The sequence below is a fragment of the Ranitomeya variabilis genome, chromosome 4 (genome assembly GCF_051348905.1).
Source record: "Ranitomeya variabilis isolate aRanVar5 chromosome 4, aRanVar5.hap1, whole genome shotgun sequence".
Taxonomy (NCBI): domain Eukaryota; kingdom Metazoa; phylum Chordata; class Amphibia; order Anura; family Dendrobatidae; genus Ranitomeya; species Ranitomeya variabilis.
This window is the reverse complement of record NC_135235.1, coordinates 29,931,823-29,948,317: the sequence shown is the minus strand read 5'-3', so window position 1 is coordinate 29,948,317 and position 16,495 is coordinate 29,931,823. Positions and strand designations below refer to the sequence as shown.

General features: G+C 41.9%; 1 protein-coding gene and 1 long non-coding RNA gene across 6 annotated transcripts in view; one reads left to right on the top strand and one right to left on the bottom strand.

The window, feature by feature from the left end:
* Positions 1-16,495, top strand: part of KCNIP2 (potassium voltage-gated channel interacting protein 2) — a 514,316-nt gene that overhangs the window by 437,501 nt on the left and 60,320 nt on the right. The window contains exon 1 of one of the 4 annotated variants that reach the window (XM_077258266.1): positions 5,014-5,146. The exons of the other annotated variants lie outside the window; for them this stretch is intronic. Within the exon in view, the coding sequence (XP_077114381.1) occupies positions 5,065-5,146 (82 nt within the window). The 5' untranslated portion in view covers positions 5,014-5,064. Of the gene's footprint in view, positions 1-5,013; positions 5,147-16,495 lie in introns of those variants that run through there. 4 annotated transcript variants of the gene reach the window in all.
* The window catches only part of LOC143769584 (uncharacterized), a 66,757-nt gene that overhangs the window by 36,952 nt on the left and 13,310 nt on the right, over positions 1-16,495 (bottom strand). Inside the window, exons 3-5 of one of the 2 annotated variants that reach the window (XR_013214425.1) lie at positions 11,165-11,244; positions 10,984-11,065; positions 4,915-5,115 (exon numbers count right to left, since the gene is read on the bottom strand). This is a non-coding gene — a long non-coding RNA (uncharacterized LOC143769584). The remainder of the gene's footprint in view (positions 1-4,914; positions 5,116-10,983; positions 11,066-11,164; positions 11,245-16,495) is intronic. The other variant, XR_013214426.1, reaches the window with a different exon arrangement.

Here is a 16,495-nt window from a genome sequence, read left to right as displayed (position 1 = left end):
CACAAGCACAATACACACATCAGATATGTCACACAACACACACATCAGATATGTCACACAAGCACAACACACACATCAGACATGTCACACAAGCACAATACACACATCAGATATGTCACACAACACACACATCAGATATGTCACACAAGCACAACACACACATCAGACATGTCAAACAAGCACAATACACACATCAGATATGTCACACAAGCACAACACACACATCAGACATGTCACACAAGCACAATACACACATCAGATATGTCACACAACACACACATCAGATATGTCACACAAGCACAACACACACATCAGACATGTCACACAAGCACAATACACACATCAGATATGTCACACAACACACACATCAGATATGTCACACAAGCACAACACACACATCAGACATGTCAAACAAGCACAATACACACATCAGATATGTCACACAACACACACATCAGATATGTCACACAAGCACAACACACACATCAGACATGTCAAACAAGCACAATACACACATCAGATATGTCACACAACACACACATCAGATATGTCACACAAGCACAACACACACGTCAGACATGTCACACAAGCACAATACACACATCAGATATGTCAAACAAGCACAATACAGACATCAGATATGTCACACAATACACACATCGGACATGTCACACAAGCACAATACACACATCAGATATGTCACACAACACACACATCAGATATGTCACACAAGCACAACACACACATCAGACATGTCAAACAAGCACAATACACACATCAGATATGTCACACAAGCACAACACACACATCAGACATGTCACACAAGCACAATACACACATCAGATATGTCACACAACACACACATCAGATATGTCACACAAGCACAACACACACATCAGACATGTCACACAAGCACAATACACACATCAGATATGTCACACAACACACACATCAGATATGTCACACAAGCACAACACACACATCAGACATGTCAAACAAGCACAATACACACATCAGATATGTCACACAACACACACATCAGATATGTCACACAAGCACAACACACACATCAGACATGTCAAACAAGCACAATACACACATCAGATATGTCACACAACACACACATCAGATATGTCACACAAGCACAACACACACGTCAGACATGTCACACAAGCACAATACACACATCAGATATGTCAAACAAGCACAATACAGACATCAGATATGTCACACAATACACACATCGGACATGTCACACAAGCACAACACACATATCAGATATGTCACACAAGCACAGCACACACGTCAGACATGTCACACGAGCACAACACACATCAGACATGTCACACAAGCACAGCACACACATCAGACATGTCACACAAGCACAGCACACACGTCAGACATGTCACACAAGCACAATACACACATCAGATATGTCAAACAAGCACAATACAGACATCAGATATGTCACACAATACACACATCGGACATGTCACACAAGCACAACACACATATCAGACATGTCACACAAGCACAGCACACACGTCAGACATGTCACACGAGCACAACACACATCAGACATGTCACACAAGCACAACACACACATCAGACATGTCACACAAGCACAGCACACACGTCAGACATGTCACACAAGCACAACACACATCAGACATGTCACACAAGCACAACACACACATCAGACATGTCACACAAGCACAGCACACACATCAGACATGTCACACAAGCACAGCACACACATCAGACATGTCACACAAGCACAGCACACACATCAGACATGTCACACAAGCACAGCACACACGTCAGACATGTCACACAAGCACAGCACACACATCAGACATGTCACACAAGCACAACACACATCAGACATGTCACACAAGCACAACACACACATCAGACATGTCACACAAGCACAGCACACACATCAGACATGTCACACAAGCACAGCACACACATCAGACATGTCACACAAGCACAGCACACACATCAGACATGTCACACAAGCACAGCACACACGTCAGACATGTCACACAAGCACAACACACATCAGACATGTCACACAAGCACAACACACACATCAGACATGTCACACAAGCACAGCACACACATCAGACATGTCACACAAGCACAGCACACACATCAGACATGTCACACAAGCACAGCACACACATCAGACATGTCACACAAGCACAGCACACACGTCAGACATGTCACACAAGCACAACACACATCAGACATGTCACACAAGCACAACACACATCAGATATGTCACACAACACACACATCAGACATGTCACACAAGCACAGCACACACGTCAGACAAGCACAGCACACACATCAGACATGTCACACAAGCACAACACACATCAGACATGTCACACAAGCACAGCACACACATCAGATATGTCACACAAGCACAGCACAAACAACACACCCATCACACAAGTACAGTGCACACATCACAGTAGTGTGAAGCTATTTGCCCATGTTGCAGAATGTATGCAGAATTTTCCTGATGAAAACCGGACTCCCTTGCCAGGAAATCCGCTTGCGTTTTTCTAGCATTTTTTTTTTTCCCGTTTTGTCATGGGGTTTTTTTGCGGTCTTTATACATTTTTTCTTCATGCGTCTAAATACAATTCTATAGCGGCAAAATTGCAGATTTTCCACAAAATTAATTAACATGCTGCGTTTTTTTCCGCAATGTGTTTACGCTGCACAAAAATACACAGCATGGGCACAACAATTGCGGAATGCCATTAAAAATAATGTAAGTGTTTTTTAAGCTTTTCCGCAGCGGAAAAACGCCCCAAAAAGCTTAAAAACCGCTAAAAAACAGCAACGTGGCACATAGCTCAAACACACATGAACATATAAATCAGACAAGCACAAACAGCATGTGCACAATTATCCCTGTACAACCACATCATGAACAAGTCGGTCCCACTACTAGAAATACTTACACCCTCCCGGGCTCATCTCCAATGCTCGGAGCATCAGTTATACTCTGCCCACTAGCAACACTAAGCTCTGTCCACGTTCAACCCACACTGCAAGATTGTGTTTCCTTTCCTGGGACAAATACATGTGGGACACAGGTCAGGGCCCTCCTATAGATGTGGGCCCTTATTCCCTTCTGGGCCCCTGTGCAGTTGCACCGCCTACACTGGGTAAATGTCTGCACCTGGTCTAGCGCAGTGTCTTTATTAAAGCTTAGACACACTAGACATGTTTCACCACTTCTGTGGCTTCATCAGGGGAGCGACACTAGAGTGACTTACAAATTAGTCACAGTTGTTTCAATAAGTTGCTGCTTAATATTCATGTCATTCTCATTTCCAAGGTTACTTTTATTACATTATCTACATTTAGATAGCGTGGTTTGTCATTCAAACTAACATACCATCCCCTGAAGACGCTGGAGAAACGGTGAAATATGCCGAACAGACTTAACGTCACATAAGTTTTAATTTTAATAAAAACAGTGTGCTGGACATAAGTCAGAAGTGTGATATGATAATAAGTCACTTTCTGTTAATGAGCAAACCCGGCTTTCTTCCTATCACCAGTTGGGAATAATGGGGCAAGTTCACCAACACCAGTTTCGTAACGTCAAAAAGTTTCAAATATTGGCTCAAAAATGTGCAATGGTCGGATAATTAAATATCTGGACGCCAGATATATGAAAAAACGCAATTCTCGCTCAAGTTAGGGAGGTTGGTGTAAAACCTGGAGAAACATCTATAGGTAAAGGTAAAGTAAAGTTTAATGGGAAACTGTTAAGACAGATTTACAAAGCAAAAAATACGGCAAAATTCTGGATCGAATTGCACCAAGAAAAAAAAAGGGGGCATTATAAAATGTGGCAGATTTATTTAGTGCATGTGCTGGACAAAATATTGGTGCAAAGTCATCCAGCAAATAGAAGTGACAAGATCCGTCAGATTTACAGCGTGCACCCGTTATAAGTATTGCAGTATAATTCACCCCCATAGTCCTTCATATAGCATAATGCACCCCCCATAGTCCTTCATATAGCATAGTGCACCCCCCATAGTCCTTCAGACAGTATAATGCACCCCCCATAGTCCTTCAGACAGTATAATGCACCCCCCATAGTCCTTCAGACAGTATAATGCACCCCCCATAGTCCTTTAGACAGTATAATGCACCCTCACAGTCCACCATAAAGTATAATAAGTATTGCAGATCCCACCGTCTCATCGACTTTAGGGTAAGTTCACACTGGGAGTTTTTGCAGCGTTTTTTTTTCTGCAGCAAAACCTGATCTCTTGGCAGGAAAGAAGCTGCAGAAAAAAAAGCATGTTTTCCTTGGTCTTTCTTGCATTTTCCTTGTTTTTTCTTGCATTTTCCTTGTTTTTTCTTGTGTTTTCCTTGTTTTTTCTTGCGTTTTTTGTGCTTTTCTTTGCTATAGTTTTGGCATGCTAGATTTGTCTCTTGTGCATACCGATAAAGTTTAGCGTTGAAAAAAAAGTCCTATTCTACAGAATCAGGTTTTGGCACCCAAAATGCAGAAAAACCTGATACCTGTGTCTTTTCAGCTTTTTTTTTTCACCTCCTATTCAAGTCAATGAGTGAAAAAAGCTGAAAGAAGTGACATACTCCATTGTGCAAAAAAAACAACAAAAAACCAGTGTTCTGAAATCTCATAGACTTTGCTGGTACTGTAAAACGCAGCTGAAAATTTGCATAAAAAACCGCCTAGTGTGAATTTAGCCTGAAGGTCTGGATTTAGGAGAATATTAGTGACTGCCCCCCGATGTGTCACGGTGATGCCGGTGAGAGCCTTTGTGGTCGACCCCCTGATTTACAATGAAGGTCTCTGCGTCTACAACATCTGCAGTGATTAAAAAAAAAAAACCCGGCGTCCATTACCTCCACAGTCCCTGCCGCAGCGAGCGCCGGAGCCGTCTGTGACTGGACTGCAGGATTCGCTGCTGCTGTAGGACAGATCCGTCTGCATAAATCCCAACACACAGTCCGCTGCTTCCAAAATACAGAAATCCCCAGAATCTCTCCTCCGGAATGGCGTTCATCCCTCAAACGGCCGGCTGTATGCTGAAGTCCGTGAAAGTGCTGATTCCCATAACATTCAGGAGGAAGAAGAGTAAGTTTACCATCTCTGATCAATTCTTATATCATCAGCTCAGAAATAACCATTCACTACCGACATTGCACAGATGTAGCAGAGCTGGAGTTGTCAGATGCAACAAAGCTAGGGTTGTCAGATGGGTTTGATCTGAAGTTGTTAGAAATATTAAATGTAGGATGTCAGATGTAACAGAGGAAGGAAAGCTGAGGTTGTCAGAGCAGAGGTGAGGTTGTCAGAAGTAGTTAAGCTCAGGTTATCATATGTGGATGGGGTTGTCAGAAGCAGTAAGGTAGTCGGATGTAGCAGAGCTGAGGTTGTCAGATATTTACCTCCTAACACTGTCAGAGCAAAGGTGAGGTTGTCAGACGTAGGTGACCTCAGGTTATCATATGTGAAGGAGCTGGGGTCGTCAGATCTAGAAGCAGTAAGGTAGTCGGATGTAGCAGAGCTGAGGTTACCCTACGATGATGAGCTGAGGTTGTCAGATATGTCCTCCTAAGACTGTGAGGTTGTCAGATGTAGCAGAGCTGTGGTTATCATGTACCGATGAGCTGGGGTTTCAGATATAAAGGGGGCGATAGCAGTGACTGAGGGTGTCAGATAGAGCAGAATGGTGCCAAGTAAAAAAAAAAGGTTGTTAAATCTCGCAGAGCTGAGGATGTGAAATGTAGATGTGAGGCTTGTAAGCTGCAGAGCTGAAGGTGTAAAATGCAGCAGAGCTCAGACTGTCACCTGCAATGACCCCATAACGCAGATCAAATCTTTACTGTTTTTTAAGGTGGCCAAATACCAGTAACTAGAGCCTGATGGGCCCCTGTGCAAGATTGGGACCGAGCCCACCCTGAATTATATGTAGATATGTCCCTCATCCTGGCTCCATCCTGGTATATATATCCCCTGTTCTGCCGTTGTTCTTTGATGTAAAAAACCCCCCCAAAAATGGTATACTAACCAGGGGCGTACATAGAAGTCATGGGGCTCTATAGAAGAAGTATAATGCACAGACCATAGTCCTCCCTATAACATAATGCACCCGTACATTCCTCTATATATTACAATGCACCCCATAGTCCTCCATATAGTATAATGCACCCCCACAATCCTTCATACAGCATAATGCACCCTCACAGTCCTCCATAAAGTATAATGCACCCCCCATAGTCCTCCATACAGTATAATGCACCTCCCATAGTCCTCGATACAGTATAATGCACTCCTCATAACACTCCAATTAGTATAATGCACCCCCATAGTCCCTCATACAGTATAGTGCACCCCCATAGTCCTCCATATAGTATAATGCACCCCATAGTCCTCTATATAATGCACCCCATAGTCCTCCATATATAATGCACAGCTCATACCCCTCCATATAGTATAATGCACCACAGTCCTCCATATAATATAATGTACCGTTCCATAGTCCTCCATATATAATGCACTCCCATATTCCTCCATATAGTATAAGGCACCTCTATATATACTGCACCCCCATAGGTCTCCATATTAGTATAATACACAGCCCGTAGCCTTCATATATTATAATGAAAAGCCGATAGTCTTCCATATAGTATAATGCACCTCTGTATTAGTATAATACACAGCCCATAGTCCTCCAAACACAATATAATGCTCCTCCATACAGTATAATGCACAGCCCATAGTCTTCCATACAGTATAATGCACCCCCATAGTCCTTCATATGCTATAATGCACCCCATAGTCCTCCATACAGTATAATGCACAGCCCATAGTACTTCATGCGATACAATGCACCCCCATAGTCCTCCATACAGTATTTGTGCACAGCCTATAGTCCTCCATACAGTGTAATGCACCTCATAGTCCTCCATACAGTATTTGCGCACAGCCCATAGTCCTTCATACAGTATAGTGCACTCCCAATAGTCAACAATGTAGTAGTATGTCCACCATGTACCCTCTAATTAAAAAAAAACAACAAAACCCTCCCATTTGCTCCCTCATCGTGCAGCATCCTCTGACTTCATCATGCAAGTGGTGGGAGCGCATGATGTCACTGCCTTGCGCCCCCAGTTACGTGCACACCAGCATCAGCTACTTGCCTGTTATGATCCGGTGACCTTGGAGCCGCATGAAAACTTTCTCTGGAGTCGGTGGAACCTGTACTGACCGCAAATCCTGAACTAACACCGCAACTAGAAGTAGCCGTGGGGTGTGCCTAACATACCCTAGACACCTCAACACAGCCGGAGGACTAAATACCCCTATAGATGGAAATAGGAATGCTATCTTGCCTCAGAGCAGACCCCCAAAGGATAGGCAGCCCCCCACGAATAATGACTGTGAGTAGGAAAAGAATAGACACAGGTAGAAAACAGGATTTAGCAAAAGAGACCACTCTAGCTAAATAGGAAAGGATAGGACAGATTACTAGGCGGTCAGTATTAAAACCCTTCCAAAAATATCCACAACAGATAATACAAAAAGTTCCACAATCTAACTAAAGACATGGAATGTATATCTGCCACTCCAGAGAATCCAGCAAGACTGAGAAAATACTGACACAATCTAAGCTGGACAAGAAAACACAAAGAATAGCACTGAATTGTGAAGCACACAGCATGTGTGCCACAGAAAAAAAAACAGACACTTATCTTTGCTGATTTGGCAGAATGACAGGAGGAACCAGACAGAGGTCCAACACCTCCCAACAACAATAGACAACTGGCAAGGACTAATGAATCCTGCACGCCTAAATACCCCAGTCAGAACTGCAATCAGCAGATACACCTGACCAGGACTGCAACTCAGGGACAACTGCATTACCACCTACTACCACCGGAGGGAACCCAAAAGCAGAATTCACAACACTTGCCCCTGATTGTCCAGCAGCGTGTTCTGCCGCACAAGGCCCCGAAAGGTCTGAGCACACATCTAGCTGGAGTATTTGCTGGTGGCGGCGGGCCCCTCACCCCCCGGGCACGGCTGCAGTGGCGACAGCAGTTGTTACACCACTGCCAAACACCTTAGAGAGCTACAAATAAGTTAGTCGGTGGTCACTTAATAGCCCGTTTAGATTGGAATACCGCACTATCCATGCGCACAGAACACTCTTGGCAGCACGTGTTCTCGGCAGCACGTGTTCAGTTTGCACAGGGCAATGAACCATTCTATACAAACGGTAGAAGAGATTGATTTACCGCTCATTGAAATTCTGCTCGGCAGGTCACTATATGCTGCAGATTTTCTCCGCAGTGTGAGGATGAGATTTTGTAAAACTGCAGGCTTCCCTACGGGACTTTACCAGTAATCATTTCACTGCACAGTATAGATGTAGTGTAACTTAGGATGTCAGATGTAGCAGAGCTGAGGTTGTCAGAAGAACTGACTGTCACTTTTAGCATAGAATTACAGATTCATATATTATAACAGTCAAGTTCTAATTAACATTACTTGTTTTGGTAAATTATAATGGGACCTTTTAGGTGTGTTTGTGTCTCCAGAGGTGCTGATAACAGAGAACAATTGCTTTTATTCCCCTGCAGAGCCAATACTTTGGGTTTAATCTCTAGCGCCTATCTTCTATTCTGATGTAATAACATTACTGCAAATAACTATATTACTCTAGGAGAACTTGTCAGAGCATGCTGAGAGTTGTAGTTTCACAGGCGATCAATGTCTTGCAGTACTTCATTCTGTATCAAGTGTCTGTGCAGGAAGTCCCTCCCCCGAGGAGCTGAACTGTGAGAGTTTTGATAAGGTTTGTGGTAAAGGTGTGGAGGGGAAAACAAACAGTTGGTCCTTTGCTTTGGGGATTTCTGCCACTGATTAGATATTACAAAAAAATTCCAGTGAATATTGACATACTTTATATCAAAACAGGACATTGCTACACTTCAGATGCTGTATTTTGTGCATTTTCTTGCATGCTATAGTCCTACATCCTACAAATCAGTCAGTGCTCTGACATCTCTCCCTCTCTGCATTCCCCCTATATTCTCTATAGAGGTAACAGCAGAGAAATGAGAGAGGGGGCCAAAGCATTTATGGTATTAGGGATGGCAGCTTACTCAGGCCATAGATAGGGAGGAAAGCACATGGGTTTTGGTGATCTGTAGACGGGTAAATCATTCCAAAAATGGAGCTGTGCTTATACATGAGCGCTACTTGAGACAACAGCATCCTGGACACACAGATCACTGGTTGGTTCTCGCTTAGGCCGGTTTCACAATTCAGTGGCTCCGGTACGTGAGGTGACAGTTTCCTCACGTACCGGAGCCACTGACACACGTAGACACATTAAAATCAATGCATCTGTGCAGATGTCATTGATTTTTTGCGGACCGTGTCTCCGTGTGCCAAACACGGAGACATGTCAGTGTTCGTGGGAGCGCACGTATTACACGGACCCATTAAAGTCAATGGGTCCGTGTAAAACACGTACCGCACACGGATGTTCTCCGTGTGCCGTGCAGGAGACAGCACTCCAGTAAGCGCTGTCCCCCCCCACATGGTGCTGAAGCCGCGATTCATATCTTCTGTGCAGCAGCGTTTGCTGTAAAGAAGATATGAATAATCCATGTCCCCACCCCCTGTGCGCCCCCCGCTGTTCTGAAAATACTCACCCGCCTCCCTAGCTGGCTGTCGCTGCTTCCTGTCCTGGCCGCACCTTCTACTGTATGCGGTCACGTGGGGCCGCCGATTACAGTCAGGAATATGCGGCTCCACCTCCCATAGGGGTGGAGCCGCATATTCATTACTGTAAATGAGCGGCCCCACGTGACCGCATACAGGAGAAGGTGCGGCCAGGACAGGACACTGCGAGGGAGGCGGGTGAGTATTTTCAGAACAGCGGGGGCGCACAGGGGGTGGGGACATGGAGCTTTATTTTAAACACGAAATACCACTAAAAAAATGGATTATTCATATCTTCTTTACAGCAAACGCTGCTGCACAGAAGATATGAATCGCGGCTTCAGCACGATGCAGGGGACAGCGCTAAACTTTAGCGCTGTCTCCTGCATGGTGCGTGTGGTACCCAGTGGGCACATGGGAGGCACACGTGTGCCACACTGATGTGCCACAGAAACGCAGGGGCACACGGACACTGATAATTCCGGTACCGTTTTTTTCCGGTACCGGAATTATCTGGACGTGTGAGACTGGCCTTAGAAGGGTTTTCCAAATAACCAATGGGTTCCGGGCTGATTTTTTTTGAGGAGTGATGAGGAGGATTTAGTGGTGGGACTCATCACTCCCACTCCCTCTTCAGTACAAGTAGCACTGGAAGCTTAACCAGCTCAGCTGAGAGAGGTCGCCTCATTACAGACATAGAAAAGGCTGCAGGGACACAGCCTCCGGACTGATGGGGTGGATTTCTGAGTAGGATATGCACAGTGGTTAAATATGCTAAACGCTGAGTTGCTGGACAGCCATGACCTGGACATCCCTGGTAGCGCGAGTCAGAGGTATGGTGTATTAGTTAGCGCCTAGCCAGGCAAGTCTGTTGTTTTTCCGTTGATTTATTGCTTGCTGCGTTTTGGGTGAAAATAGATGCACCATGTTTCCGTCTGAGTCCCGGCTATGCCGCCCTACAACATCCCTAGAGCGTTATCATATATATCTAGGGGTTCCTCCCTGTCTAACCCTTTTAATTAAAGTAACAGTTTGGCAGATTCCATCTCCTATTAGGACACAATGTAAAAGGTGATCAAGGATCATTATCTATGTTGCTGTGAACTTAGAGATTTTTTTTCAGCTCATATACCGTAATTCTAACATGTAATTAAAAAATCTAATTAAATTTCTATAAAGCAAAATGTACCATAATTTTATTGGAAAAAGCCCGGACAGCAAATGTGACCTCTCACCTGTATATTCTGTGCTGCTGACCTGTGTCCAATGTTGACGTTGCATGATAATGTGTGTTCTCTATGTATAATATGGAAAGGACTGTGTAATAGAAGACAACATGCAATTTATTAATCCGTGTTCCATGTCTATTCCGATGTCACGTTCTCTCCTCTGTGCGTATCGTCCTCTGATTCCTACTTTGTGTCTTTCCGCATATTTGTGTCCTGCCGATTCCGTGCTATTATTTTCCTGTCATTTTCCATCACCTTTCTCAAGTGCTATAAAGTTAGAATTTTAAATTTTAGAATGAAGGAAACACAATATTTTAAGCGAACTATTAAAACAGCCCTCCCCCCTAAAAAAAAAAAAAGATCATTCTTATGTGTAATTTACTGTTGAATCAATACCTATTTCATATATCCTTATGATGGGCTCCCTATTCTTGATTCAGAACTCCCAATTTCCCTACATTGACACAGAACATTTTTCTGGCTGCCTGCAACCACCACTAGAGGGAGCTAAGTGCATACTGCGTTACTATTGAGTTCAATGGCTACATTGTATGCAAGCAAGCTCACAAGCTCCCTCTAGTGGTAGCAGTGTGCAAACAAAATGTTATCATCTAACTCTATGCAGGATTTGGAGCTCTGTATCAGGATAACAAAGCTTCAACTGCTATAAATATTTATTTAAAAAATGATCAGTACAAATTTTTGGTTGTTTTTAGATTAAACAATAATGGTCTCTAGCAATGGACTTTCCATGCAAAGTGGTTTATGTGATCATTTAGGATAGGTCCAACTCCCAGCACTCAGATACTTAAAGGGACTGTGGTGCACAACCATTAAAACAAAAAGGGCAATGGATCTCATATTGATGATCTATCCTATGGATAACATAAGTCCTGGAAAATATTTTAAAATTAAAGAAGGCTAATGTGATAAGTGGATTTTCAGCAAAGACTTTTATATTATGAACATATGACAGAAGATTTTTTGGGGTCTGGACCCTGAGAGATATAGGACCATTCAAGGTAAAAGACAATAAGACAATATGGGAAGAAAGTATAAGACAGGAAATCTGTAGATATTCTCATGTGTTCTACTGACAATGGAATCCTGCCTATCTAGTCTCCAGCAATAGTTGTCTTTAAGTCGTCCACTCCACTTCTAGCCCTAATATTGGGACCACCCTTGTCATAATATTCAGCCTCTGCTGAAAGCTCATAATTCCATATTCCATTTGCTCCCCCTAGTGGTAGTCTGCAGAAATGCGTATAGAAACAATGGACTCCACAATCTAACGGTATGTGCACACTTTGAGTATTTGCAGAAAACGTTTTCTACACAAACATCCCGAGTGTTAGCAGGAAAAAATGCAGCGTAAAATATGTAAGTTTTTTGTTTGCATTTTTTTCCCCATTCATATGAATGGGTGAAAATGCTGCAAAAATGCTGAAAGAATTGTCATGCGGCTTTGAAAAAAAAATGCTTTGTGCAAATCTGCAAGAGAACGGGACATTTCAGAAATCTGTCACTTTGCTGTTAATGTAAAGTGCAAAAAAAGTGACAAACGCAGCATCTAAACAAACCATTTTTGTGAAACTACAACTACCAACATGCCCAGCAGCCACTTAAGACCGACACTTTTACTGTCTTCGCATGCTGGGAGTTGTAGTTTCACAAAAGTTGTAATGCAAAACTCAGTGAGGAAGAATTATCACTGACTTTATTAAATTGAGTATGTGAATATTTTGATAGTTGACAAAAATCCATCACATACAAATATAGCAACGCTGCCCGAGGACAGGAGTATAAACACTACCATACTATAACACTGTCCACAATATACACCAAATTATAACTACAATAATGATGCCATAAATGAGCACTCATATAACTGATATAACATTACTCCAATGTACAAGAATATAAATACTATAATACTGCTCCTATGTACAAGAATATAACTACTATAATACTGCCCCTATGTACAAGAATATAACTACTATAATACTGCCCCTATGTACAAGAATATAACTACTATGATACTGCCCCATGTACAAGAATAGATCTACTATAATACTGCCCCTATGTACAAGAATATAACTACTATAATACTGCCCCATGTACAAGAATAGATCTACTATAATACTGCTCCTATGTACTGGAATATAACTACTATAATACTGCCCCTATGTACAAGAATATAACTACTATAATACTGCCCCATGTACAAGAATAGCTCTACTATAATACTGCTCCCTATGTACAAGAATATAACTACTATAATACTGCTCCTATGTACTGGAATATAACTACTATAATACTGCCTCTATGTACAAGAATATAACTACTATAATACTGCTCCTATGTACAAGAATATAACTACTATAATACTGCCCCCTATGTACAAGAATATAACTACTATAATACTGCCCCTATGTACAAGAATATAACTACTATAATACTGCCCCTATGTACAAGAATATAACTACTATAATACTGCTCCTATGTACAAGAATATAACTACTATAATACTGCCCCTATGTACAAGAATATAACTACTATAATACTGCCCCTATGTACAAGAATATAACTACTATAATACTGCCCCTATGTACAAGAATATAACTACTATAATACTGCCCCCTATGTACAAGAATATAACTACTATAATACTGCCCCTATGTACAAGAATATAACTACTATAATACTGCCCCTATGTACAAGAATATAACTACTATAATACTGCCCCTATGTACAAGAATATAACTACTATAATACTGCCCCTATGTACAAGAATATAACTACTATAATACTGCCCCTATGTACAAGAATATAACTACTATAATACTGCCCCTATGTACAAGAATATAACTACTATAATACTGCCCCCTATGTACAAGAATATAACTACTATAATACTGCCCCTATGTACAAGAATATAACTACTATAATACTGCTCCCTATGTACAAGAATATAACTACTATAATACTGCTCATATGTACAAGAATATAACTACTATAATACTGCCCCATGTACAAGAATATAACTACTATAATACCGCTCCTATGTACAAGAATATAACTACTATAATACTGCCCCTATGTACAAGAATATAACTACTATAATACTGCTCCCTATATACAAGAATATAACTACTATAATACTGTCACCTATGTACAAGAATATAACTACTATAATACTGCCCCTATGTACAAGAATATAACTACTATAATACTGCTCCCTATGTACAAGAATATAACTACTATAATACTGCCCCTATGTACAAGAATATAACTACTATAATACTGCTCCCTATATACAAGAATATAACTACTATAATACTGTCACCTATGTACAAGAATATAACTACTATAATACTGCCCCTATGTACAAGAATATAACTACTATAATACTGCCCCCTATGTACAAGAATATAACTACTATAATACTGCCCCTATGTACAAGAATATAACTACTATAATACAGCTCCTATGTACAAGAATATAAGTACTATAATACTGCTCCTATGTGCAATAAATAATTTTCACACCTGACCGGAGTTTTCCCCTAATTTTCGGATAGTGTCACTGTTGTGCTGGTGATAGATACTTCCGTACATAGGTGCCAATGTAAAGATGCCGTTATACTGCCTGTACAGAGCTTCAGACAATTTCCTTGCTCTGCACATTTCTGAGATGCTGACACTTACAAATATGAAAAGCTGAGAATTTATACGTCTGATCGCAGTTTATCACCAGACGCTACATTGTGGATGAGCTCATTGTGTTTGGGAATATTTATCACAAATATGTCTAAAAATAAAAGCGTTTTGATATTGAAAGTAACAATAAAATTCACAGCGGCCATAACTAGTTATATATTGCTACAGGCAAAAAGAACATAAGACACTTGGATGTATCGGTGCGAGCTCAGATCAGAAAGTCATTAGGGAGAAAAGTAATAAATAAGTGAGAATGCAATATATAATATACTGCAATATATAATACATAGCAGGAAATAGAGATGCCGAGGATCAGATGCTGCCCCTAAGAGCTTACACTTTATGAATAAGGAAGTATAGGGGGATCATTAGGGCGCAATGACTCCACTCAAAAATGGAATATAGCTGCAGTCAGGGGCCACGAGGGTTAAAACGTGGGTTCTACTACCACCCCCTTCCCACTGGAAAGAGGAGATGGACTTTCTTGCTCAGCCCTTATACCCCATATCTGAACCCTTGACACTAAGGGAGACCAAAAACCCGTTTGCCATGTAAGAAGACGCTCAAATTGCTAATGGAAGAGAGTTGCTTGGGCCGTTACCCATGTTGTACTGGGACTTGGGCTCGGATTAGGTTTTCACCAGCCTATTAAAGGGATAGTGACAATCTTAGTTTGGCCCCTCGTCTAATGCGTCTTTATACATCACCTTTTACATACTGTAATTCTCTATGTAATTTAAAGCTAGTTTACAAACTAATAAATCAATCTAAGTATAGATAGAATAAATAGGATAGCTGTCCTGTAGGTATTTAATGTCACAAGCCCTCCCCCTACATATAATAGACTAGCAGCGGCACTAAAGGGTGTTTAGCCCTATTTAACCTATTGCATAAATAATTTAAAAAAGGGTGTTGGTTTCTTCTTATTTTTAATAACCAGCTGAGGGAAAGCTGGGGGCTTGTGTTATTATTTTGGGAAGGGGACAATATCTTTGCACCTTACCAGTCTTTTAATAACAGCACACAGCTGTCTGCGTAGCATTTACTGGTTATTATAAAGAGGGACCCCAAAACAAAGAAAAGGTCTCTCCTATTTTTAAATAATCAGCAAAGGCTAAGCAGACAGGTCAGGGCTGATATTAATAGTCTGGGAAGGGCTACGCATATTGGCCCCTTCCAAGACTTAGGGCATGTTCACACTTTGCAGATTTTGCTGCGGATTTTTCCGCAGCGGATTTTGAAAAACCGCATTGAAAGTCCGTTGCGGTTTTCGCTGCGGATTTTCCTGCGGTTTCTTCTGCGGATTCCTCTGCGGGTTTTCAACAGCACTTTCCTATTGGTGCATGTTGAAAACCGCTGCGGAATCCGCAGAAAGAAGTGACATGCTCCTTCTTTTTTTCCGCAGCAATTGGTTTTTCAAGGGATTTTCCGCAAAGTGGGAACAGCGGTTTTTTTTTCCATAGGGTAACATTGTACTGTACCCTGCATGGAAAACTGCTGCGGATCCGCAGCGTCAAATCCGCAGCAGATCCACAGCAAAAACCGCAAAGTGTGAACATAGCCTTAATAATCAGCTGTCTGCTTTCCCTCAGCTGTGACACAGGGGTGCGACACACAAGACCCTCACTTATCCACTGTCACCAGTCCCTGCAGCAACCGAATACACATGGTGTACAGACCCATAATAACACCGCTCTGTACACTGTTTAGTTACCTCTCTTCCCGATACTACTGCTGCTCAGCTCCTGTGTAAATGAATAGGATCTGATTTGTAGTACCTGGAAGTGGCAACTGACGAA